This window comes from Alternaria metachromatica, assembly GCF_023757995.1.
Source record: "Alternaria metachromatica strain BMP 0045 chromosome Unknown scaffold_1, whole genome shotgun sequence".
Classification (NCBI taxonomy): Eukaryota; Fungi; Ascomycota; class Dothideomycetes; order Pleosporales; family Pleosporaceae; genus Alternaria; species Alternaria metachromatica.
Genome location: NW_026055492.1, coordinates 2,100,373 through 2,126,046, shown reverse-complemented (window position 1 = coordinate 2,126,046; position 25,674 = coordinate 2,100,373). Strand labels below are relative to the sequence as shown.

Sequence of the window (25,674 nt, the reverse complement as noted above, 5' to 3'; positions counted from 1 at the left end):
GTTTGAGACTCTCCTGCAGGACTGGGGTTGGCGAAGAATGGGGGCCAGAACGTGTCAGCGTACTAAAGGAGGACTCCAAGGTTGGCGCCAATCAAGTCTTTCGCCGGCTCGTCCTCCAGCGACGTACCGTGTCAAAGAAGGACAGATTAGCTCTGCTATCTCGTGGTCCCACAAGTGTCCCTCGCAGCGCAGAATTGCTTTTGCTCAGATGCCAGGTGGTCTGATCACTTTTGGTCAGGGTCTGCTCGGCCTTAGCCCTCTCAACCCCCTCAATCCCACTGCGACGGCGGAAAGTCGCCAGCCTAGGGCGCCCATGTGCACCATGAGGCAGCCGCTTCAGCCTGCAGATACGGGGCGGCGCCAGGCAAGGAAAACCTTCTGGTACCGTAGCCGTGCTCGCTGGATAACAGTCACAGTCAAGCCGAGCGACACGTTTAGCAGGCTCTGTTGCGCAAGCCAACGATAGGGCGCACTCAAGAACAACAAACTGTATTGTGGGCGCTTCCATTGAAGAATGAAGATACGCGGTCAGCTCTCTTCCGTTCCCGACTATCTTGAGAAATCCGGCAGTTACCACTTCTCCGCACTGCGTGGACATCTCCAGTATCTGTCCCGAAACTCAGAGGCCTGAGAGATTGGGATCCAGCCATGCGCATGCTGCAGCAGGGTTGCGATGATCATGAGGCTCTGCTCGTGGAAGGTAATCTATCAGCCGAAGCCACGGTCTGGACACACGCATGGGTGACGAGAAAAGCATGCGCGGGCAGCGACAGCAGAACTCCTCGTACGTTTACTCCGCATCCTTGTTCGCTTTCGGGCCGTCATGTGTGTCGCGTCCCAACACAGCATGGCACGGCTCACGGTGCGCGGGAAGGATGATCAACCATCTGGCCGGTGTTTTCACCCTCCTAATTGGGTTCGTGGCTTGCTTGCGGGGTTGCGCGTGCATAGGCGAGACCGACGCCAACGAATTACCTTTCACGCCTCGCTACTCCCTCACGGTGAGCCCGGCCGACGGCGGTCCATAATCAACATGGCACTTAAGCCCTGTAACGGGCCATGCCGCCCACACTCGAAGTCTTCTCCTCGGAACTATGCATTCGCAATGCGAGGTGTACGATCGTAACGAGCCCAAATTTGGCTCCCGAGCTCGCACGACTTGGTGTACGATGGCGCACAGCGCTATCAGTCAAGCATGATTACAGCCCGCTGAGTATTCAAGGCTTGTCATTCGTTGTAGCATCGTTCGCATGGCATGGAACCCTAAGATCGTGATATCTTAACTAGGGTTCCGAACTATTGGTACTCAGTAGCAAGTAATCCTGTGCTGATCACCCGTCGCAGTGGCTTTGGGCGTTCCAAGTGCTGCCCATGGCCTGTTGCTGTTGTGGTCGCACGTTTGTGTGGCCTTCCAGAAGCGGGTATACCGCTTAGTGAATCTAGCACTGCACCCCATTACAGGCGGAGGGTCGCTTCAATCTTCATCGAATCAGGGTTTGATGCAAGCGAAGAAAGTAAGACTACAGAGTAAACGCCCGAGTCTACATCGCGTGGCTAGTCAACGACGCAAGAGAACGTCGCGCCATCGCCGTCTCGGCTCCGGATCTAAACGGTGTGTTGACTATTCTAAACCCACTTCAACCCGTCGTGCCATTTGGGGATAATCGTATGTTTAGAAGCTGATGGTAGCGGTGGAAAGCCTCTCTGCGCTTATCCTTCGACGGGAATCGCTTGTCAATATTCCGGAGGTCGCCAAAGCCTCTGCAGACCTGTCCGCACACCAATAGGACATGTGCCTTCGAACACCATCAACAGAAAATGAAACACGTCTTGCATACAGGCGGGTACAATCACGACCTGGTCAATAATTGTTCGGAGTTGAATGTGCAACACACAACAAGAGGTCGACTAGGATCTTCGCGAAACAGGCCCTTTACGCTATAGCTTGTCTAGTGTCGGCCCTTCTCATCGCTGTGTCCCGCATGCCCATACCCAAGCACAGAAGACAAGCAGGGTCAATGCCTTGCGCTGGGGGTTCTGGCCATCGCAATAATTTGTGGCGGTGCGACTTCCCATACTTTTTTGCGTTTTGAATACGCTGTTCGGATGTTGCAGTATGCGTTCTTGTTGACTCGAGACCACAGAATCTCAACAGTCAGTGTGAACGATGTCGTTTACCTGCCTGAGTACGGATCTGCGGCAGTGCGCAATTCCAACCCCGAAATATACTGTCTGGCTGGCTCATGCATGGCTCAACTGTGGTTCTGGAGCGGGCGCATAGCTAAATCGATTGCGTACTCTGAATTCGAACATCCCGCGAGGCTCGGATCATAATCCTGCCGCAAAACCCAAATAGGTTCTGGCCTTGCATTTTGCAACCACGATCGCTCGCTGTACTGACGTGCGTCAGCCACATACTACTTTGGGGATTCATGCCCTGTCAAAATACACGGCTCCACTACCGCGTTGAGAGCGTGGGTCGAGGATTGCTTGACAAGAGTAGCTTCTGCGACTAAAGTAGTCTCAACTGGTCAAGTGGCACGGATTCCAAGGCTGTTCACCCCGCACATACTATCACTAGCTTTTCAAAGCCACCATGGGCGGCCTCCGGTGTACACCAGGTGAAAGATTAGTGATGCGCCCATGGCGACATGATGTACTGGAGTGTGGAATATTGCTGATGGCGTCAGACGAGTACCGAGTCGATGTTAGACAGCGGTGTTACATTCCATGGTCGACGTGCATCAGGGTGTTGTCACGCAGTCAATGAACAGGTGCCAGTTGCACTGCGGCCGGTATACTTGGCAAAAGCCAGGCGGCACTGCTGATAGGAGGGCTCGTACCAGCGAGGGTGCGGTTGACGCCTTCCACAACCTTATCCATTTCGTCGGGCCAGGAGGGTCCAGGGGCCACGCGAACAAGATGTCACGCTGATTACCAGACGCTGCGTTAGTATGGTGCGGAACATGAGGTCCGTGTATGACAGCTAGTCCTCGGGAGCCTCTGGTCAAAGACACACGGCGTGTGCACATGGCGTGCCGTGGCAGCGCAAGGTCCCAGAGCGAGATTGCTCTGACTTGGCTCCCCACACCCGGTCCAAGGCTACGAAACGGTTACGGTTGTAGGGCAAGTGTGTTTGCTTGCGACCAGACAACGCCCGCGCCCACGACTTCGAAACGCAACCAAGATTATTCAGAGGACCATGTCACGCCATGCCACAGTAGCCTTGCGATGTGCTCATGTAGGCGGTCACAATGTGCCATGACGCACCACGACTTCAAAGGCTGGTTAGTCACGAAGAGTGGGTGGGCATGCTGGAGTCAGTCCCGCAGTGACGATGTGACGATGAGAAACACGGTGAGGTCAGCGCGATACAGGGCCTGTTGGAGAGGCAGTGCAGCGACGAGCCCCACGAGGACTCGCTTAACGACCCGATTGAGGGCAATGGTCTAAGATTAGCAGCGCCCCACGTCCAATGAGACGTCATACCGCCTGCACAGCCGCATGCTAGCGCCACCAGCCACAGCGGTCCGGGCAAAGCGAGAGGATCGCGTAGCAGATGCGCTAAGGGCCACCAGGCGTGCGGAATGGCAGGACAGCTTCCCAGTCCTCCCATGGCTCCCCGACCGAAGCGGTGATCAAGCGTGCGTCTTCTCCAGGGTCTATCCCTAATGCGCTTGTCTTGCCCAGATGCAGCGTGAAGGCTCCCACGCGCTGCTCGCCTACTCGCTGACGGCCCTCTACCCCTCGTCACTTTCGGCATGGCTTGCTCTGTTGGTGCGTCGACTTGCGTGGACAGGGGTCGGGCACACCGCGACTCCCAAGGGGTTAGTGCTACCACTGGGAGGCCGGAGCGCGCGATCGAGGCGGGGACGTGAATTGACGGCGGCCGGTAACTTCTGCCTTCTTTTTATTTTTCCTAGCGTGGCCTGACCGTTTCCTAATCTACCACCTCATGCCAGAGGCCCAAGCGCATAGGGCAGTCAAGCCTCCAGGACAGGGGCCTGGCCTGCCGTCGTATAGCTTCGTGCACTGTTTCCCGCTGGGGGCCATTGCGGTCTTGTCTTGGGCCTTATGTATAAACCAACTTCGCCCCCCAAGGCATCGTCCTCCATCCAGGCCTATGATCAACGCAAACACTACTTCATCCAGATCCTTTCCGACGCCGTGGATTACCCTTCAGGATCACAGTCCTTCCGGCTTCTGACTTGTCCTTCGCTTCAGCCAGCCGCCTCCAGGACTACTCAACGGAGAGGGACTACGCGCTGTCATTCCCGTACCCACATGCAGTAAAAGATCAGCAGAGTTTCGACGCCCTTTGACTATTCGCCGACTCATACGACAACCTTAGGATTTGATCGGCACTTCCTCCGGGAAGGTAAGCTTTCCCCTGTCGGTCCCTTATAATTTGCGCTAGCCCTACCAACCAAACACCATCGATCCGATCGCACCTACTCAGTGCTTATGCTGACTCCATTTACGGATATAGGCATCGGCTGCAGTTCAATTCCTATCTGTTGCAACCTGCATTGCTCCACCTACTACATTCCTCATCATGGTTGACTACGCCCAATATACACCCAACATGGCTCACGACTTCGAGCTCTACTCCAATCCTCAAGAGCAGCATCTAGAGTTTCACCACAACCAACCTTATGTGCCTGCCTCAACATATGCCATGGAGCACGCCTTCAGCGCTCCCTTTGACCCGATGGCTACTCTTGCAGACCTCCAACGGCCACAAGATCTACAATACCACTACGATGCCATCGCACAAGGTGTCAAGCCATATCAGTATCAAACCCCAGCAGGCTCTCCACATTCCACTTCACATTCTTTCCACGAAATCCCCCCTGTTCTTTCGGCATCTTCCGAATCTGGCGCTTCAGTGTCGTCTTCTGCCATGGGCTCCCCATCACTTGTTCCGCAATTCAACGAGTCGTGGCACACAATGGGACTCGGTGCCTCTTCTGGCTATGACTACTCCGGGATGGTAGCGGCTGATAAGTCGTATGTGGGTAAGTCGACTGTTCCTTTACCGAAAACCTCGCCTGCTTCTTTCATTACATCTTCTCCGTCGCAAAACTTCATGCGGCATGTATTCAAGACGCCTATAACCCCAGCTTCAGCCAAATGGTCTTCCAGATCAGATGGGCGGGGAAACTCTCTTTTACCGGACACGGTCAACACACCCCGTATTCCATCAGTCAATTCTCCTTCAGTCACTTCAGTTCCGCAGTCATTTCATTCATTTCAGTCTTGTTGGTTGCCTCTCAATGCTACATGCAACACAAACTAACGCAACTTAAGCAGATCCTAATCTCATTCAGCCCTTCCCATTCGCACCTCAGAGCCCATATCCTGAGATTAGGGCTACTCCATCTCCCTACTTCCCCATTGTCGAGCAGCCGCCTTCCCCAGCTCTCTCTCAACTCTCATCGCGCACCCAGAGTCCCGGTTCGGCACCCATGAAAGGGGGTAGCGCTAGCCCATACCTACACACTCAACGATATCAGCCTTACCCTCAACCTGGCGGACAACGGCGAGGCTCCGTCGTCTCTGTCCAATCACAAAACTCAGGCACCAGCCGCAAGAGCGGAAGCAGCTATGACAAGGATGAGACCCGCGAAAAGGGCATGTGCCCACTGCCCGAGTGTGGACGCGTCTTCAAAGACCTGAAGGCGCACATGCTCACACACCGTGCTGAACGACCAGAGAAATGCCCTATCGCGACCTGCGAATACTACTCGAAGGGTTTCGCAAGGAAGTATGACAAGAATCGCCACACACTCACACACTACAAGGGTACCATGGTCTGCGGCTTCTGTCCAGGTAGCGGTTCAGCGGCTGAGAAGTCGTTCAACCGCGCTGATGTCTTCAAGAGGCATCTTACATCTGTTCACGGTGTCGAGCAGAACCCTCCCAACAGCCGCAAGAAGAGCCCATCTGGCCGCAAGGCTTTCGGTGGCTCGCAGCCCAGTGTTGCTGGTACTTGCTCCACTTGCTCAGTCACCTTTGCCAATGCGCAAGAGTTCTACGAGCACTTGGACGACTGTGTGCTCCGCGTCGTTCAGCAAACCGATCCCAGTGAGGCCATCAACCAACGCCTGCTCACATCGGTTGCAGAGGACCCAGATGTCACCGAGACACTCGATCGCAATGGTCTGTCTAAGAGCATCGAGTACACTGTCCCCAGCTACGATGAAGACGAAGAGGATGACTTCGAGGAAGACGAGGTCGATAATGACGACCACGAAGATGCCACTTACGGCTCTCGTCGCGCTCGCTCCGGCAAGGGCGCAATCAAGTCCTCCAAACAACATTGACAATTAACACATCCCCGAGGTGTCGGCGCAACGCAGCACGTCGGGGGTGGCAACCACCTACCAAACCACCAATCCTCCTCTCGCGTCCAGAAGTCGGGTCCTCGCGCCGGCCTCACCTTCTCCAAAGGAGGCGTAGCCATCACCGGCTCTGGACGCAAGAAGCGCAAAAACTACCCCGTATCCTGGGGTTGCGCAACCGACAAGATGAAGATGAAGAAGCGCGTCTTGTGCGTATACGACGGTCAGAGAAGGCTGTGGAAAGACGACATGATGCTCGATCAAGAGTTTGAAGTGCGCATGAAGCTGCCTGACGGCAAGTCTTACGTCACAGATCTGGACGTTCAGACCTTCAACCGCGCAGATGCCCTGCATTCCGCGACGAGGGAGGAGAGAGGACCATGGGTGCCCGACAACATCGTCGGCGGCATCAACGGTGTGAGCATGGAGACAGCACCACTAGAGTGGGGTCTCTGAGCACGAATAGTGATACGACATTTGCTTTTGCTGCGAGCGTTTTGAGCGATACGGATGGGATCTACAAAAGGTTGCAAGACAGCCCGTACACAGACACGGCATGATGAACGAACGAACACCCCAACGAACTTCTTTGCTGTACTACCAAGCTTGTAGCTTTTGTATTCTTGTACTTTTCTCGATCGATACCACTGGGGCTTTTGGAGTTTGCGCTTGCGAGCGAGATGTAATGGACGTGCTGGACGCGAAGACATGGTATCTGAATCTATTGACTATTACCATCATGATACTTGCACATACATGATCTGTGACTGCTTCAAATACTTTATTACTTGACTACACGTAGCTTCTACATATTCATCCCGTCGAAACCGACTACGCACACATGGGAAGCTCCGAGGAGGTCCAACTACCCCAGGGCGTGGAAGGATCTGACATCAACCACGCCCCGGACCTGCGTCGTAGATCTCCCCAAAGTATGGTCTCTGGAAATTTCGGCTCTCATACCCGTTACTCAAAGTAAGCTGCCACAACTTTCCGATGACCAGTTTATCCAGGGCAGCAGCAGGGCGTTACCCGTTGCGTTGGCCTGGATTCAGCCTCAGCCACAGCTGACCATGTGTGTGTGGATATAGTATGGGACGGACGGCTTGTCTTTTTTCGATACCGGGATATCGGGTCCGTCTAAGCGTGGAGAATGCATTGACGCAAACGATTGTTTTTCTATGGGGGTATGTTTGGTTATTGCTGTGGCGTGGAGGGTCTGCGGGTGCGTGCTCGTGGGGGACGCTGACGCTTTGGCGATGCGGGAGGGCATTGAACTGGATTTGTTTTCGTAGCTAGAGAGGTTATGCGAAGAGGAAAGTCTAGAGGTTTGCAGGCCTAGGCATCGTAGCCATAAGCAAGTATCGAGTGCCTGCATGGCCGTGTTTCAACAACGTGTACATCCATGGCCTCGTGCTGGCTATTGTCGAGTCTAGATGCATATGCGGTGTTGTCTTCAGAAACAACGCTTGAGACGTCTGGACAACTCCGCGGCCAGATTGTCGCGCCAGACCTGCTTCACTCAATCTATGCTGCAGGTGGGAGAAGGGAAAGGCCACAAGCGCCCCCGTGACTGCGCGTCGTGATGGAAAGTGGGCGGAGCGGCGAGTGAAGGTCCGTGCTCAGTTCCCCGCGGTGGGAAGGCAGCAGCGACCTAGACAGCTTGTAGCTCCATCCACTCCCAGCAGTACGCCGCAACCACGCCCACTCTCCCTCTCACATCACTGCCACCATGGCTTCGAATATCGAGCAATCGCCTTTCTTCCAGGACCAGAGGTCAAAGGGCGAAATCGTGGTTAAGGGTATGACATAATCCGTACAAACAATGCGCATGTTCGCTAACTCCGATAGACCCTCCCAAGTTTGACCTAGAATCATACATTGCCAACTACACCGGTACGTCTCTTACAATATCTCTCCAGATATCTGTATACTAATTCTTTTTGCAGGGTACACACGAATCGACCGCCTGCACCACATCGGCGCGCACTCGCCATACCTCGCCGCCGACGCATACCGCCTTGCCATCGCCGAGGCAAAGAAGGGCAAGAATGTTGCTCTATACCAGAGTCTAGTAGAGGAATACAGTCGCATATCACCACAAGATGGTGCTTCCGTGGTCGACACGACATGGGTTGAGAGGCAGACGAGGATGGTGCGCGAGGAGCACGACCGGCTAGAGCATGAGTTGAAGTCATACAAGAACAACCTGATCAAGGAGAGCATACGAGTAAGTGGAGACATCGGGGAAATAGGTGCCAATACACTTACACTTTGCAGATGGGCAATGAAGACCTCGGTCACTTCTACTACGACACCGGCGACTTCAGCAGCGCACACAAGGCCTACATGAAGATGCGCGAACACTGCACCTCCCCTAAGCACCTCGCCGATATGACCCTCCGCCTCGTATACGTTAGCATCGCACAGAAGTCATGGACAACTGTACTAGCCAACCTGGCCAAGTCGGAAGCCACTCAGCTCAAGGGCGATGAGAAGGCTAAGCTGGAGCCCATCATCTCTGCTTGCAGCGGTTTATGTCACATGGCTACCGGCAACTACCGTGAAGCTGCGACAGCTTTCCTCGGCACCTCAGCGGCATATCTGACTGCAGAGCCAGCAGCGAACATTACATGGCAGAAGGAGGTCATCTCAGGCAATGACATCGCCGTATATGGCGGTCTCTGCGCGCTTGCCTACATGGACCGTACCGACCTACAAAACAAGGTGTTAGCAAACAGCGAATTCCGCAACTTCCTTGAGCTCGAACCCCACATCCGCCGCGCCATCAACCTCTTCTGCAACTCCAAGTACAGCGCCTGTCTCGAAGTGCTCGAAGGCTACCGCAACGACTACCTCCTCGACCTCTACCTCTCCAAGATGCTCAACACAATCTACAGCCGGATCAGGAGGAAGAGCATTGTCCAGTACTTCATACCCTTCAGCTGCGTCACGCTCGACGAGATGGCCTCCAAGTTCCCGCCAGCACAGGGCCGAACCATCGACGAGGACTTGGAGGAGATGATCAACCAGCGCCTTCTCAATGCGCGGATAGATCTTGTCGACCGCCTACTCATCTGCCCACCCACCGACCCCCGCCACGACGTACACGCCGACGCTCTCAAAATGGCCGAAGCATACGACCATACCTTGCGCCTCCGGTTGACGCGTCTCAACATGCAAGCAGCGGGTATGGAGATCTCGTCTCAGAAGATGAACGATAAGTCGTCTGGCATGGGCAGTGGCATCAGTGACACGTTCCGCGGTCTAGGTCAAAAGATTGGGTTCTAGTAGATAATGTATGACAAGACCATTTCGGCGCATGCTACTGAAGGAAGATGGCGCGGCGGCTAGCATTTGCAAGGCGTTTTGGGAGCGGCATGGCGTACATACACAGGCTCTGGGAGAAAGGCCATTAAGCGGCATTCTGGCGTTGGAATCATGATGTAGCGCAGTTTGAAAGCTGAATCAACACGTTTATCAAGACACGTAGTCACTGTTCTACTTCTTCTGTACGTGTTGTATGCAGTGGGTGATCATTCCTTCATTCATATTCGTATATCCTGGGTATCTGGTATGTGTATATATCCTTTCTCAACGCCAAACTTGCTAGATCATGATAAACTCGCTAAGGTAACTGCAATATTTGTCTCGTAAAATGATAATCAGCCACTTCTTTAATGACAATCAGGCTGCGTGGTGCTTATCTGTACACCCCTGGCCCTCTTGTCGCGGCCCATTGGTCCTGCTGCTGCTGCTGTTGATTCTGCTGTTGGTTTTGTTGTTGCTGCTGCTGCGGTGCCGCGTTTTGGTACCCATAGTATCCATTCGGCGCCCATGCAAAGTCGCCGCGCCCAAACCCGTTATTCGTATCGATGGCGGGTGCGGGGGGCTGTTGAGGCTGCGTCTGCGGTAGGTGTGCGTTTGTCTGTCCCGCTATGCTGTTCTGCGCCACCATAGGCTGTGTGGCCATAGTGTTGACTGGCAGCGTATTCTGTGGCATGGTTCGGTGGAGGGTTCCGTACGGAGAGTGGTTGGAGTGATTGGCGGTGAAGTAGTTCGGGTGTGTCTGGAGCTGCGTGGTCTGCATTTGCTGCGCGGCTGCTGCTTGGAACTGTTGTTGCGGCGTGAGAGATTGTTGCGGGGGCCCAATCTGCTGAGGCTGTGTCTGTTGAGGTTGTTGCGGCGCGTTCGGTAGGCGTTGTTGAGGCGATTGACTACCAATCTTGTAGGCTAGTTGCTGTTGCGGGCTTCGTATGCCATGCGGGAGGCCCTGGTTGAGTTGCTGTAGTTGTTGGCGGTGGTTCGGTATCGACTGTTGACGCTGCAGCTGCTGAGAAGCATGAGGCAAGGCCTGCGCTTGAGCGACATGTGGCCGATGGCGGGACTGTGGTGGAACCTGCATGTGCTGTGGCTGTTGCTGCATATGTACTTGTTGTGGTTGTGGTGTGGGCTGCGGATGCGGTTGCGGCGGTTGCTGCTGGGCTTTAGATTGCTGCGATCGAGGCCGCGGTCCCATCTGCGGCGTCTGAACAGGAGTAGTCGACGCTCGCTTCTCCGACTCAAACTCTCGTATCTTGGCCTTTGCTTCCTCAAGCTGTTTCTTCAGCATCTCAAGCTCGGACATGCCATTGTTCGCAGATTGACGTGCGGGTTCGGGGGTATCGGTGGGTGGGCGCTGGTCCTCGCCGTTGGCGGGCTCCGAGTAGAAGCACACCCGTTTCTTGTCGCTACAGGTCGAACAGGCAGGTCTTATGCCATCGCACTGCGTATGTCAGCTCTCGTTACTTGGACATGCCATGGGCGATGTCTTACCTTGGTCTTCTTTGCCTTGCAGACGTCGCAACTATTCCTTGGACGTTTCCGCTGGGGTGCTGCTATGGCTTGCGTTTCAACGTGTAGTGTAGGGCGTGGTCCGGGGTGGGGTCTTTGCGGAGGCGGACGCTGCGGCGGAGGCGGAGGCGGCGGAGGAGGTGGTGGAGTTTCGATGATTGTATGCTGTGACTCGGCTGGTGGCTGGATCAGCTCCAACAACGAACGCAGACTCTGTTGCCTCAAATCGCTCTCGATTGTGTTGAAGGGCCTCGGGGGCTCTGGTGGAGGGTCGGATCGCTTCTTCTTCAGCACCCTAGGTGTGTCCGGGTCTTCGCTGCTCAGCTGCCTCGAGCGGCTTGCGAGCCTAGCCAGCGCCTCTGGGTCGTTCTCCTCAAGATACTTGCGCCGCTTCGAGTCCTTTCGTGGCGGCGGAGCGCGCTCTTCGTAAGTCTTGTGTATGGGCACATGCTTGTAGAAGACGTCAAGCGTCTGCTTGGTGGCCGAGAACTTGATGGACAAGACGCCTTTGCAGTCGTAGACGGGCTTCGTGGCGCGCTTTCCCTGCTTGGTGCCCTTGCCGTTGGCAGCGCGGTCCTTGTTGAGCAGCGAGTCGTTGCAGTAGTAGGAGAAGCGGTAGCTGTCGTCCTCCCGGCTGATCCAGCAGTTGTGGAAGCTGTAGCGGTATCCGTCGATCCTCTGTATCATGTCCACGCAGCACTTGGCAACCGCTCGCTGCTTGCGCATCCTCACCTTGGAGTCCTCCGGCGTCGGCTGCAGCGCCTCTCTGACGCTCAATGCGACTTTCTGTTCCCCCGTCTTGGACGCGCCATTATTGGGTTCAATGGACTCGGCATAGCTGTGCCCCAGCGCGGCAGTGGGGTCCGCGAGGGAGTGGTACTGCGCGGGGAAATGCGCAGACTGGTAGCCGGGTGGTGCATGGTTGTATTGATGTGCCAGGTGGGGTGGTGGGTGTTGTTGTTGCAGCGGCGGCGGCTGAGTTGCCTGCTGAGGCTGCTGGGACGGCGTCTGCTTAGTCGCCAGCGGGACTGCGAAGGACGTGTCGATATCGAAGGCGAATTGAGCCTCGGTGTGCTCAGGCTCCTTGGGGGGACTCCTCAGGTATTCGCGCAACGACGTCTCGAATTGGTCGAGAGAGCGCACCGGGCCAAAGGACACGATCTTGGCCTGCGAGTCCTTTGGCTGCCGCCCTCTTTGGAGCTGCACCGGGGCCTGAGGCCACAGCGCCTGGTCGTTGGCATCGTGTGCACTCGTGGGTTGAGCATGGACGGCGGCCATGAGTGGAGCCACCCGGGGTAGTGAATAAGGAGCTTTTGAGATAGCCGTCTCCCGGTACCGTGCAAGCCTTGGCGAGAGCCCTAGACGCGATCATCAACACTTCATGGCGAGACTGACGGGTGCCGGAGACGTGCTAGAGGCGCGTAGGCATGGCGGGAAGTATCAGAGTTCAGATGGTAGTAGTCTAGCAGCTTCACCGCGTCTAGATACTCTACGACGCCATCAAAGCACGGGTGTAGGCATCGGAGCGTGCCTAGTCCGATGACGCATCATACAACCCGAACCTGCATGATTCTCTAGGTTGACATCGCGTCGCTTGCCATAGTGCAGATACCCTCCGTGAGAACGCGTCAGAGAACTACTCATGTTTGTTTCTTTTGTTCAACGTGTGGGTGATGATTTCAGGTATATGCACACCTGCGCCATGTGGCGCTGTTCATTCCAAATCACAATCAGGTAGCTATATTTTAATATTGGGAAATTTTTGTAATGCTTCCATCCTACTGACTTTGCAGTGCCTTCTATCCTGCTACGGTCCTCAGACATCGAAACTATGAGATCAATGCCCGCGAACCCTGAACCGCGCTTCAGACCCCAGCACTCGCCAGCGTATAGTGATACCCAGAGAACTCGGTATCCTGCGATTTCACCTTGCACTCCGGAGCATGCAGGCCGTAGAAAGCGTCGTTGAGTTTGAAGATCCTGCCACAGTGCCCACAGCGTACGGCAAGATTCCAGAAAGCCCTGCAGACCCCCAAGTGATCGTAGAAGTCCTTCTCTGTGTAGGATTGAAGGCAATGGTAGCAGCTTCTGTGCTGATCGTCGGGGTTCTCTACTGGACGAGCTATTCCGATGTGATCGAACTTTGAGTCGAAACATGGGAGCTCCATCTCAAAGACTTCGTCGTTGCTATAGACTATTTTCGTTGCGACCTTGTACCAGGAATCGTACCAGTGTTTTCTCCTTTTTCGGCGGGAGACGTGCAACTTCTCGGACGATAGGGATGCTCTTGTAGTCGGCATAACTGGTTGCTTGCCCTTGAACGCCTTGCCAGTGGCAGCGTTAACAGTGGACTTTACCTTACTGGCGAAAGAATTGCTAGACTCATCGTCGTTGTTCTCTCCTCTTGGCCAGGGCTGTGTTTTCATCGCTATCTGCTTCTTAAGCTGAGCGATCCTTGCGTGAGCGGTACGGAGGGCTGCGTCGTCGTCGCGTTTCTGCTTTCGCATGACCTCAATCTCTTCATCCTTTCGCTGCATCTCCCGGACGAAAGCAGCTATCAGTGCTTGTTCGATGTTACTTTCCGCCATTGTTGTTTGGGTACCTGGTGTAGGAAAGGCGGATATCGGGGTAATACTAGGCAAAGGGTCGATACGGGGTAGAAATAGGGCAAGGGGGACGGTATTTGTATGGTTCCAATTGGGTCTAGATCGCAGATTTCTAGATTTTTGTAAAGCAAACCGCTTGTTGGGAGAGTTTGTTGGGGAGCTGGGGTGGAGAGCAGTTCTTTCTAGTGTCTGGCCAAGGCCAGCGTTAGCCAGAATAGTGCAGTCGCTGAGAGTTAAGAAATGGCAAATTGGAGTCTGTCTTTCAATGTCATAGATTGGTTCAACAGTAGAATGGTAGCTGCGACTCTTGCTAGTATTAATACTATAGAGAGTGGCATGCTAGGCTCGACTGGCTTGGAGTCTGTAAGAAAGCTGGTAGAAAGAGCTGGCCGGAATGAGGACGTACTAGGATATTTTGTTTGCCAGTGATGAATTCCAGCCGACCGATGTCAATCGAACAGAGGCCATTCTCCAGAACTCCGTGGCATAGGTCCAAGGCGGCCGCACTGGCCCGAGCTCCATGTCGAGCAATTCTGCTTCCAGGGATCGTAACGGAGTCGAAAGGAGTTGCTATCAAGCCGGTACTCAATAAACGCAGTATCCGTCTTCAGGCTTCTTCGTGCTTCCCCAAGAGGTTTCTGGCTTGAGAAAGTCTTCATCCTCCTCTTCCAAACCCCGCCCATCTACCAATCATCATCGCTGTCCTCCCCCGCAATATCTCCTCCCTTAATCCTATCCACCACCCTCTTAACCCCCCTCTCCACACTCTCTCCCTCAATCGCACACCCCTCATGCCAAACAATCGCATCCATAACACCATCCATGAACCACATCAGCGTCGGCACAAAGCTCACATCTAGCATATTGCCCAGATCGGGCAGTGAATACATGTCGAAGCAGTAAATGTCGACTACATCGTACTGTTCGTAGGATGTTGACGGAAGTAGCTTTTGCAGGGCCGTGGCTACCTCGTTAGTGGTTTCGTCTTCCGGCCAGTAGGCTAGCAGGACGGTTTTTCCGGCTGTGGCTTTGATACAGGCTGCGTATTCGGCTAGGTTGGTGATTTGGGAGAAATGCGCCATGGTGGGTGATGTGTTGGTTTTGTGGTGGGTGGTTGGTTGGGGGAAGGTTGTATGTAGATGGGGCTGAGCTAAGCTTTTGTTCGTCGCTGGTGTCGCCCCTCATCCATGCGGGGATCCACGCTCTACCATGTACACGCCATACGATGATCGTTTGGTCGATCTCTGGCGCGACAGACCCCCGAGCCGAACTGGGAAATCAATGGATCCTTCATTGAGTTGTTGTTGCTGCAGCTAGGCTGCGATCGCGATGTGTGAAGCCGTTTGACGCGTTCCCGTTCGCGACGAAGCGCGACTTCTCTGAAAAGCGCGCTGGATGACGAGAAGAGACATCGCCATAGGCATATTCTCGTTGAGTATCAGCTGCGACGCTAGTGACCTACACAGGGTATGTTATATAGACCGCCGCGTCTGTACGTACAGTCGCTGACAAGCTACAGCTAAGAGCATGGTCTATTCGCTTTCGCCGAAGCCTTCCTCGGTTGCCAACCCTCTAATGTCGACCATATTCCGCGCGCGATAGTCTCAATATGAACGGCCATTCCATGGTTCCATGGAAAGTCCCAGACATCTCCCGTAGCGGCACAACTACCACGTCGAGCGCGCCGACGCATACGACCCGAAGACCGCCGTGGTATGACATACGCAACGAAGCTGCTTTCAGTCAGCATGCAAAGGGTCATTGTCAGGAAGACGAGGGACATGCAGTGTATTTGGACCAAGACCAATGGTTCGCAGATCATGATGTCCTGGACCATGCGATGTCCAGCCTGGCCATCAAGGCAGTTGATGCGCGGCCATCCAGCTGCAGCACCGTCCGTGAGATGGTAGCACGCATGCATCTCGTGGGTGGTAGAAAGGCATTCAAGCCAGAAGCCGTGGAGATATGTTGAGTTCAGAGAGTACGTTGGATCTAACAATATGAACAGGAAGGGGACACGTAATGAACAACGAAGTAAATATGCAACACTATCTCAGTCTTTTCGTCAACAGCCCGTCCTTCCTTCCCGTGGTCTAGTTCACTCAGCACCAGGAGCCCTCGTTCTCGTGACAGTGCTGGTCACAGTGCTCGTCCTGACAACCGCGCTGGAAACTGTCCTTGTGACTGTCGTACTAGCTGGGCCCCTGGTAATGAAGCACGAGCATGCAGAGGATATCTCGCCGCTGCCGAGGCCAAGCGAGATGTGGATGCCCCCTGGCAAACCAAGCGAGATGTCCAGTTGACGCTTACGTACCGGTAGCTCTGCGGGGCATGCGGCATCGTAGAATGTGTACGGGCTCATAGGATTGTAGTTGGTGTTGTCGATACTACGAATACAGTCAGCAAGAGGTTGGGACTACGCAAAGGAGCTGGGCTTACGCAGTAACGTCGAAAAGCATGCAGTTGGCTTCACCGTAGCCAAAACTCAGGCACTTGCTATCGGCCTTGCAAAGCGCGCTACAGGCTTGGAACGTGTTCTTCGTACCGCTGGACTCGAAGTAGTAGGCTGGCGTGGTCTTGACGTATGCTACAATGCCGCAGCTTGGTGTGCCTGTGGGCGTGCTGTGGGGATGTTAGCTATTTGCAGTGTGCGAGATTGTGGGCTATAGGGACGTACGGAGATGGGCTCGAGACGAGTGTCGAGGACACAATCGTGGAAGAAGGCTGTATGGGAGTGGGCGAAGAGGATGGCTTAGGTGTTGAAGATGAAGACGGCTTGGGCGTCGAAGACGAAGACGGTGTTGGAGTCGATGACGATGTAGGCCTCGGCGTAGACGATGGCGTTGGCTTAGGGGTGGCGCTGGGTGTCGGAGTAGAAGTAGGTGTCGGCCGGACAGTTACCGTGGTCTTCCGAGTGGTAGTTGTGGTGGTGGTAACGCCACTGGTAATGGTAGAAGTTGCGGTTCCCGAACGGAGGATGTTGCTACAGAAGAGTGCCGCTTCGGACGTATGCCCTTCAAACGCATCCAATCCACAATCTTCCACTAATGATGGTGTTAGACTGCTTTGTCTTCGTGCGAAACGAGTTCATACCATCAGGATAGCCAAACTGCCTCTTTATGCGACTAGACGCTTCTACACTCGCAGTAAGCGCTACCGCCAAACATATGGAGAACTTCATAATGTCTTTCCTGGCCTTGGCTAGAAGTTGACTTCGGGGGGATGAGTTGGTACCGGGATTGATGCTGAGCGTCCATGTCTTATAGGCAATATCTATACCTGCGACTGCAACGTTTTCCCACTAACGAAGCGGCTGAGCTGAGTATTGCATCTCGCATTTCATTTGGATAGATGAACCACAGACCCCTTGTCTGCCTCGGTGTTCTGGCTCGGTCAAGATGGGCTAGAACGCGTACATTCCTGCTACCGCCATAAATGAACACGAGAACGTGACCGTCGCCCGCCGGCAGATGTTGATCGACTGATGTTTACCGAGCAGAAGTTTGCACTTCTTCCTGCAGCCAGGCAAGTGGCTTTCCCGATGTTACGGTCCGAGAGTGAATTGGCCAATCAGCAACCTTCTCGAAATTGAAGGCGAAATATCGAAAAGTATGGGGAATTAGGCTTAAAGTAAAAGTGCGGACAGGGCTGCCGTAGTTGGACCCTTTATCCCTACGCATCCCGGCAAAATTGGACTGCGTTGAGCGAATATGTTAGTGCTGCTGCGCAAAAATAGCGACAATGTCCACCTGGTGCGGAACTTTGCATTAGAGCTCTTCGCTAAGATGCATACAGATCTGATCTGACTTCCTGACTCCACGCTCTTTGTACGGCTTTGCACCAGAAGATGAGGGCCAGACACTTCGAATAACTGAACGTCTATACCTGTTCAGGTACGGACCGAGACGGACGTACTAACTACATTACACGGGAAGGCACAGGAAACTTCGGGTTGGGTGTTCTCGTGAACAGTCCAAAAAGCAATCAAAGATGCGAGGGAGAGACTGAACAAGTGCGCTGTAATCTACATCAATACAACGACGAGATCTGGTAACATCCCAAGACAATGTAGACTTTTAGGTGTTGTATTGATAATGGGCGTCCAACATTTTCCTTGAACGGTATGCAGAGATGAAGCGCGCTATCCACGGCGTACGACAAACCACAGCCGCCTTGTAGTGTCGTCTAGATGGAATTTCTGATGGTCCCTACCCAGCGGCTTGAGCTTGGCATCCACGGTGAAGTTGATACCGAGATCATTGCCTATCTCGTTCCACATCTTCTGAAAGCTCTCCACATTATGTCGATACATCGTGCCTGTAGGACCTTCCTTCTCGAGGGGCTCGGTGGCCCCGACCTGTCGACCGAGTATCGTAGAGCCTGGTTGAGGGCGTAGCAACGCGATAACGGCTTTGGAGACTTCGACTTGTTTCTCATATCCCCACAGGTGGAAGAAAGATCCGGCATATACCATGTCGACCTGCCCTTTGATGCCCATGAGCGCTGATCGAGGATCGAAAATGTCGGCTATCAAGAACCTCGTCTTGAGCTTCTCTCGATCGCGAAACAACTCATAACCCAGCTCGATGAAGTCTGACTGCAAGTCGCAACCGTACATATTCTCAGTCGGTGCTCCATCGTTCGCAAGCGTACGAATCGTCTGGCCAACGCAGCAAGCCATGTCTAGCAGCTTTTGACCTTTGTGTAGGCGTTCCACGATCTCTTTGCGCTCCTCCGGGAGCTCGGAGAAACTGGGGTCGAGAAACCGAAACTGCCCAATACAAGGATATGGATGGACCTTCCAGGCTTTCTCACGAAGTCGGACAACATGATCAAGTACGTCATCTGATGGGATTCCACTCCACGTTTCGAGAAGCCGCCGGGTCTCGGGAGGAATATGGTCGTGTGAGGGGTTTTCTTCGAACCAAATAGGCATCGTGGTCTGGGGCTCTTTGGTATCGGTCATCCTGATATGTGCCGTGCCAGCTTTCGTAAGAATCGACAGTGATGTCGGCATCGGTGCAGGCACGGCTGGTTTGCTGTACTTCCGTACTAGCGCGGCGCTAGTCGTTATTTCCGTGCCCGTCCCGTGAACCATCGCATCTCCTGATTCCATCCGGACTCACAGCCCGCTCTCCGCATGTACAACGTCGACGACCTTTGGAGAGACCAAAATAACTACCCGAATTACTCGCAATCATACCTTTCGTCTTTGATACTATTCAACAGGCGGCCATTCTTGACGATTCAGAAGTCGCGTACTGTCTGCAGTGGTGGAAGCCCTGGAGGCTACGAGATCCTTGGGAACGCTGAAGCATGTCGACTCAGCAAAACTTGTTCTTCAGAGCCGTTATGGAAACACTCCACGATTCCGTTGAAACCTTTCTGCATACCAACAACCTGGCCGGATAACGATGAAAGTTTGGCTTGCGACAGAACAATAACCTCCCAATGTCCCAATCTGGCCGGGTTTTCTCATTGATAAACCTCGGCGAAAGAGACCGCTAATAACAGTGTCGACCAATTTCTCACACTAAGGGGAATTTTACATCTGACCTTTTTGTGCAACTGAACGGAAGACACGGGTTTGGCGTGTTGCTCATGAACGACGTACAGGAATGGAACTTCGCGACCACCATGCCAGATGCATGATATCTTGACCTTGCCAGCTTACTTATTTGTCAGGAACAACCAGCTTTCTGGGCATCATCAGTCAATACACATGTGGAGCTGTGCCTCAGGTAGCCCAATAGCATTCCGTCATGTGTAGCACAAAACGGCTAGCATGTTCATTGGAGTCGTATTTGCCAGAGGCATACCGCAGCCGAAATGACATGTCTACTGTTGTCGAAGGCGTCATATCCAGTGGGTCTGAAGACACTCCGCACGTAACGTCTCAGGCTACATCCGAGCTGTACGTATCCACCAGTTCTCTTGCTACGTCGCCAACAGCCATGCTCAAATCGATCACCGACCCGTCGATAGTGACAGCGTTTGGTTTCATGACGATCATGCCAACCTTTTCATGAGTTCAAGGTTCACGAACCCACATTTCCGACACGATTTATGAGGATCACGTACATACCAAGCCAACAGAAAGAGCGTATACTGGGGCTATGGGTAGAACGGCTAACGTAAACGGTACTTCCCTTCCGACGTAGTCTAATGACCTGGCAAGCTCGGCTCCCAATAGACCTCGTTATGTTGATGAATTATGTGGGAGGGTAACGAAGCCTATATATAGTGCTGGACGAAGTACCGGTGAAGAATGCACATCAAACTCTATCTTTACCTCGAGCCCGCCATCCTCATCGTCTACACAATGACTGAAAAGACTATAGACACTCTTGGACGTCACGACACCGAAAGCAGTACCGATACCGAATCGTGTAAGCTACAGGAGCGCGAGGGTGGGCGTGCGGCATGGCTTACGGTTTTCGGCTCCATACTGGTGTACTACGCCTCCTTTGGGGTTATGAACAGCTTTGGTTTCTTCCAGAACTACTATAGCAGCGACTTTCTGAAAGAGACGCCGCCATCGACTATCGCATTCATTGGGACGGTTCAAATGGCGCTCATGAACTTACTGGCTGCACTTTCCGGTGCTCTTTGCGATCGATATGGTGTTACGGTTAGTACTCGTCCCCGTCACTCCTTGAAGAAAACTGACGCCATGGTCAGAACCTCTACCTTGGCTCAGGCGCTGGCACTGTGCTGGCCCTCATCATACTGTCGTTCATACACCCTGGACAGTTCTGGTTGGTTCTGATGACGCAAGGCTTGCTGATGGGCTTTACCATTGCTTTCGGTGTACAGCCAGCAGTCACGGTAGTTGGCCAGCACTTCAAAGAGCGACGTGCCTTGGCTATGGGGTTAGTATCTACAGGGTCGGCACTGGGCGGGATTGGCTTCCCGCTAATGTTCGATCAACTACTGCCGAGATTGGGCTTCCCAAATTCGCTACGTCTGGCTGCTGTCAAGATAGCGTATGTCGCAGCCGCCGCATCAGTCTTGCATCAGCTAACTATCTCAGTGTTTGCTACTTAGTTGCTTTACGTATCTCTACAAGCAAGCCCAGTGGCAAACCGGATCGCAAAGGGCTCGGCTCGCTTATCGACTTCAAAGGATTTCTCGACACACGCTATGCCGTACTGTGCATTGGAACGTGGCTTGCTATACTAGGCCTTTGGATCCCGGCGTATTATCTTAAGCCATATGCTAACTCAGTCTACCCTGGTAACAAAGTTAGCGACTACTTCTTGTGCATGCTGAACGGCTCCAGCATTATCGGCGCAACTTTGGGAGGCTTCATCGGAGATCGAATCGGCAGACTGAACCTACTATGGCCCATCACCCTCATCTCTGGCTGCCTTTGTCTCTTCCTATGGCTACTCGGTAACTCTATGGCTACTCTCATTTTCTTCGTCTGCGTATACGGCTTCTTGACTAGCAATGTCACTGCTCTTCCGCCCTCGATAATCGGCCACATCACACCTGACGACAAGTTGGGAGCGCGCATTGGAGCTTTCTACAGCGTTATCGCTGTCGCGAGTCTTGTTGGTACGCCTATTGGAGGCGCACTCATCACGGATCACGACACAAAGGATGGGTATCGATGGTTGATCGTGTTTTCGGTAAGCTACTTGCTACTTATGAGCACATAACGCATGCATTTACTGACCATCAACAGGGTGCTGCCCTCCTCATAGGATCAGCTTCCATGCTCATCAGCCGGCTGACACATGACAAAGCCCTGCTCACCAAGTGGTAGGCATACCGCCATCTTAGTAAAGTGGGAGGAGAATTCTGGACAAAGTTGATGACATTGGAGATCCAGACCGACATCCGTTCTATCTACCCTCGGAACAGAGACTAGGATATTTACTTGACGCCCTCTTCAACACGGCTCGCCCTCAGTTAGAGTTTGGGTGGAGAACCTCCCGACACAAGATCTCGCACCGACATTTGGGCGGCCAGAAATCATCGGGAATGATCTCCCGCTCCTCCTCATACACGTGTTCCTTCTCAACACCAGGAATAACATTTTCCCCCAACTCTATACCGCCAGCTTCATCTTTGTATAGCTCCTTGAGCTCCTCTGTAGTAATAATCAACTCATTCTTTGCGACATTGCGAAGACTCAGGAACCTGTCCTCCTCGTCCTCGTCCATGAAGCCATGAAACTTGACGGCCTTGTACGGGGCTAGAACCTTGGCGGCGCTCTCGTAGATGAGTCGATGTAGGGTGCGAGGACAATTGAAGGGCTCGCCGTAGAAAATGCTGACTCGCTGGTTTCTGAAGTCATCCTCGAGGTATCCAGTGGCGTCTGGTAGCTTGAAGATTAGCTCGTTCAGGTGTGGGAGCGTCTCAAAGACTTCATAATTGGGTAGACGAGGCTTCGGGTGCTGTGCGAAAGAGCCAGCGGTCACCTTGAAGAAATTCAAGCCGTCGATGAAAGATAGTTGGAGGTAGATCTTTCGGATACCATGGTTGAAGGTGGCGAATCGGTCCAAGTGTGGATAGATCTGTGGGAACGCATTGTATAGAATTTCCAGCTCCCTGCTCTTGTCGTCGGTCGGAATACTGTCTCCTTCGGTCAATTGTCGATGCTTCGCCAATCTCCGAATGCTGCGCTTGAAGCTATACAGGCTCTCGGCCACGATGCACAGTCCGTTTCCGAACTCGAGGTCGCTGCTGCCCGCGAAGCACAGGCGGAGGCTGATAGTGCGGACTTGATGTGAGACGGTGAGGAGGGAAGCCCACTTGCCAAGCTGTCCGACGACTTCGGGTGCGCCTTTACTAACCTGGCGGACGCGGCCTCGAGATTTCTTCTGAATGGGTAGTGGCGGGGAACGATGCATGCAGAACATGAGTATTCGCTCTTTAACCTCGGTGGGCAAGCCAGTCCAGTTGAAGGTACGTCCGTTGGCATTCCACCACTGGTACATGATCTCGTCGGCCACAGGCCCATCCAACGGCGGGAATTCAGCCTCGAAGAACCGTAACAGCGGTACAAACTTGTTCCTCAACCACACTTGTACCGCTCCTCTGATGAACTTGCCCTTGTCGCGTCCACGCCTCGCGATTTTCGGACGGCAGACGGCGAAGATGGGATTAGTTCCGAAGTTGTGGAAGCCAACATAGAGCATAAAGTCCGTGTCGATGTCGGCGAGTAGGTCTGGGTTCGAGGCGTGAGCGGCCTGACATACGTCGATCGGTATGTTGAAGTGACTGGCGGACTGCAGGCGGTACTTCGACGCAGCTTCGCGGATTTGAGTGAGGAATGGATGATGAACGGAGGGTGGGTCTTGCCATGCACTGGGCGAGAAGTTGATGCTGACACTCATTTTGATGTGGAATCCAGGCATCAGTGGTCGGTGGGCGAGTGGGTGTCGTAGAGGTTGGCCGCAAGGTGTGAGGCGCGAGGTTGAAGGTTGAAGGTTGAAGGTTGAAGGTTGAAGGATGAAGGTCGAAGGATGAAGGTTGAAGGTTAAAGGTCAAAGGATAAATGTAGAAGGTAGAAAGGTTGAAGGTAGAAGGATGAAGGTAGAAGGATGAAGGTAGAAGGATGGCAGCTGCTCCAACTCTGAGATCTTATATCGACCAGAGGCTTGGCGGTGTGGATACCGGCGGGGTGATTGTGGGAATAAGCATTGAGGTTGATTCAAAAGTAAGAGAAGTTCATGGGAACAACGCTAGGCACCAGGCATCTACTCGCGCCGCACAATAGGTATGAAGTGAGAGGGAAAAGATTGCTATTGTCTCAATAAGCCAGTAAAGATAAGTGGCATACGACCGACCACTTCGAATAGTTATTGTGCTGAGACGAGTGCAAATAGTGCAATGGGCGCATACGTTGCGCTGCTTCTACTCTTCTGTTGTGTGTTGGTGTAAAGTAGCCACCTAGGTACACGATTGCGGACTACAATAGCATTCAGGGCTCTTGTCGCGTTCATCTCTCTTTAGTGCTAGCCGCTGTAATGAACATATTCAACCCAGATTCATCCTTCATCTGATTACATCTAATATTGCGATGAGGAAGTGCCAAATTGTATGAAATGTTACTGTCACTAGAGATCTATTAATAGCCTTCATTCTCTCTCGACAACTCCCCACGACAAATACTCTTACTATAGCCCTCACTGCGCATCCCCATCGTCATCAGACGACCACTCCTACGATATGCTCGCTCACTCAGCACGGACCAACCAGTCCTTGGGTTGTACCTCCATCCAAGGTTACACATCCAAAAGTGTCTTGCGACGGGAACGTGCATCGCGAACCCAACACCGCACTGCCAGCAGCCCTGCAAACGCAATTTCCTTTTCGTTTTTCTCGTTGAACCCAAGACTCGTATTTGCGGGAACGGGAATTTCGTTTGACGCTGACGGTTGCATCCCGGCTGTCGAGATCCCGTATGACCGATGCGCTCCGCGGTTGTGGCACGTTACTTCGAGTGTGAGTTTTGGGATCGGATTGGCTGTTACGAGAGGGTGGGGCTGCGGCGGATGGAGGAGGTTAGTGAGGAGAGGTGGAGTCTGGGTTTGCGATTGGGAGGTTGAAGAGTTTGGCTGTGGTGGATTGGTGAGTGAGCGGGAAAGCATGTGAGTAGGCTTGCTGAAAGGGTATGTTGTAGGCTGTAGAGAGGATTATGTCGAGAGGGTTTTGATGGACAGGAGCGGAAGCTTCCCATTCCTACGCTAACAATTGATGTTATGCTTCGTTGAGACTATCCTCTCACGGTTGTTCGGACTGGGTTCTTGTCAACAGCCGCAATTGATGTATGCCCATCTCACTCACATCATCTACCCCGTAACTAATGTCAATGCATCCGCCATGCCTCATTCGCCGTTCAATTCCACAGCACCGGGGTATATACAGCATCCTTCCTCCCGTCCCGCACCACCCTTCGCGCGCTTCAAAAAATATAGCCCATCATCTCTCACGCCCTCACCAAACATCCTCAGCCCCCACCTCCCACTCCTCCCCATCCTTTCTAACACACTCCCCCTTCTCATCCCTACTACAACTCTTCCGCATATCCAACGCATCCTCGCCATCATTATAATAATCCTTGACAACCCGATAAACACTATACCCCATCTTGCGATACAGTTCCTTCGCAATCTCATTGCTGCGTCTGACAAACAAATCCACAAACCACGCGTTGGCCGCGTCGGACGATTGTTCGAGTGCAGACGACAGCGCGGTTGCGTAGCCGAGGCGGCGCGCGGAGGGGGCGACGGTGAGGGCGGTGATGTGGCCGTGGTAGGGGAGGTAGTTGGGGTATTGGACGCCGGTTGTGGAGGGCTTGTAGGGTTTTATCGGGGGGTCGAAGGGCGAGGATTCGAGTTTGCCTAGGACTTGGAGGTGTTAGTGGATGTTACGCATCTTCACATGTAGAAGGAATAAGAGTTGTCTGGTGTCTTACTGTAGCCTTCAATCTCGCCGTCCATGCCTTCTATTATCTGGCATAGCTCGGGCCATTTTGTCAGGTACTCGAGGTAGAAACCGATGTTGTATGTTTCTGTGAGGTGGTCGAGGTTGCATTGAGATACTCGAAGGAGGTCGGTTGGGCGCATTGGCCGTACTGTCGCCATGGTGGGAGATGGGGCGCGGTCTGGCACGCAGCGACACGTCGGGGGTGGTGGTGGGGTTGTTGTTGATGCGACGTGTTGGAGGGATGATGCATGGCGGCACTCCCGCGGCGAAGACTCGCTTACACTCGCTGGCCTGCTCTTGCGCAAATGCGCCCTATCACTTGCCCATTATTTTGATCTTGTTTGTGATATATATTAAGAATTATGGACATATGAAAATTAACGCCGCTATCGATGCTATGCTTAAGTTACGTTTACAGAATGGGTATAGAGCAGATGAACAACAGCGCA

The 25,674-nt window shown here is 53.4% G+C and overlaps 8 protein-coding genes across 8 annotated transcripts; 3 read left to right on the top strand and 5 right to left on the bottom strand.

Moving 5' to 3' along the window:
• Positions 1 to 4,555: 4,555 nt before the first annotated feature.
• J4E83_000683 (uncharacterized protein) lies at positions 4,556 to 6,800 on the top strand (the record flags this gene model as incomplete). Its single annotated transcript, XM_049327644.1, has 3 exons — positions 4,556 to 5,018; positions 5,314 to 6,276; positions 6,346 to 6,800. 3 exons carry the CDS (start codon positions 4,556 to 4,558, stop codon positions 6,798 to 6,800), a joined length of 1,881 nt encoding a protein of 626 aa, XP_049193789.1.
• A 1,276-nt stretch (positions 6,801 to 8,076) lies between these two features.
• On the top strand, positions 8,077 to 9,635 carry J4E83_000682 (uncharacterized protein; the record flags this gene model as incomplete). The annotated part of the gene is made up of 4 exons (XM_049327643.1): positions 8,077 to 8,146; positions 8,196 to 8,240; positions 8,294 to 8,574; positions 8,625 to 9,635. The coding sequence occupies 4 exons, from the start codon at positions 8,077 to 8,079 to the stop codon at positions 9,633 to 9,635; spliced, it is 1,407 nt and encodes a 468-aa protein (XP_049193788.1).
• Positions 9,636 to 10,047: 412 nt separating this feature from the next.
• On the bottom strand, positions 10,048 to 12,455 carry J4E83_000681 (uncharacterized protein; the record flags this gene model as incomplete). The annotated part of the gene is made up of 2 exons (XM_049327642.1): positions 10,048 to 11,109; positions 11,160 to 12,455. 2 exons carry the CDS (start codon positions 12,453 to 12,455, stop codon positions 10,048 to 10,050), a joined length of 2,358 nt encoding a protein of 785 aa, XP_049193787.1.
• Positions 12,456 to 13,042: 587 nt separating this feature from the next.
• On the bottom strand, positions 13,043 to 13,765 carry J4E83_000680 (uncharacterized protein; the record flags this gene model as incomplete). Its single annotated transcript, XM_049327641.1, has 1 exon — positions 13,043 to 13,765. The coding sequence occupies one exon, from the start codon at positions 13,763 to 13,765 to the stop codon at positions 13,043 to 13,045; it is 723 nt and encodes a 240-aa protein (XP_049193786.1).
• Positions 13,766 to 17,924: 4,159 nt separating this feature from the next.
• Positions 17,925 to 18,749, bottom strand: J4E83_000679 (uncharacterized protein; the record flags this gene model as incomplete). Its single annotated transcript, XM_049327640.1, has 1 exon — positions 17,925 to 18,749. The coding sequence occupies one exon, from the start codon at positions 18,747 to 18,749 to the stop codon at positions 17,925 to 17,927; it is 825 nt and encodes a 274-aa protein (XP_049193785.1).
• Positions 18,750 to 20,105: 1,356 nt separating this feature from the next.
• On the top strand, positions 20,106 to 21,554 carry J4E83_000678 (uncharacterized protein; the record flags this gene model as incomplete). Its single annotated transcript, XM_049327639.1, has 4 exons — positions 20,106 to 20,414; positions 20,465 to 20,769; positions 20,817 to 21,417; positions 21,474 to 21,554. The coding sequence occupies 4 exons, from the start codon at positions 20,106 to 20,108 to the stop codon at positions 21,552 to 21,554; spliced, it is 1,296 nt and encodes a 431-aa protein (XP_049193784.1).
• A 142-nt stretch (positions 21,555 to 21,696) lies between these two features.
• Positions 21,697 to 23,130, bottom strand: J4E83_000677 (uncharacterized protein; the record flags this gene model as incomplete). Its single annotated transcript, XM_049327638.1, has 1 exon — positions 21,697 to 23,130. The coding sequence occupies one exon, from the start codon at positions 23,128 to 23,130 to the stop codon at positions 21,697 to 21,699; it is 1,434 nt and encodes a 477-aa protein (XP_049193783.1).
• Positions 23,131 to 24,733: 1,603 nt separating this feature from the next.
• J4E83_000676 (uncharacterized protein) lies at positions 24,734 to 25,383 on the bottom strand (the record flags this gene model as incomplete). Its single annotated transcript, XM_049327637.1, has 2 exons — positions 24,734 to 25,146; positions 25,215 to 25,383. The coding sequence occupies 2 exons, from the start codon at positions 25,381 to 25,383 to the stop codon at positions 24,734 to 24,736; spliced, it is 582 nt and encodes a 193-aa protein (XP_049193782.1).
• Between the last annotated feature and the right edge of the window lie 291 nt (positions 25,384 to 25,674).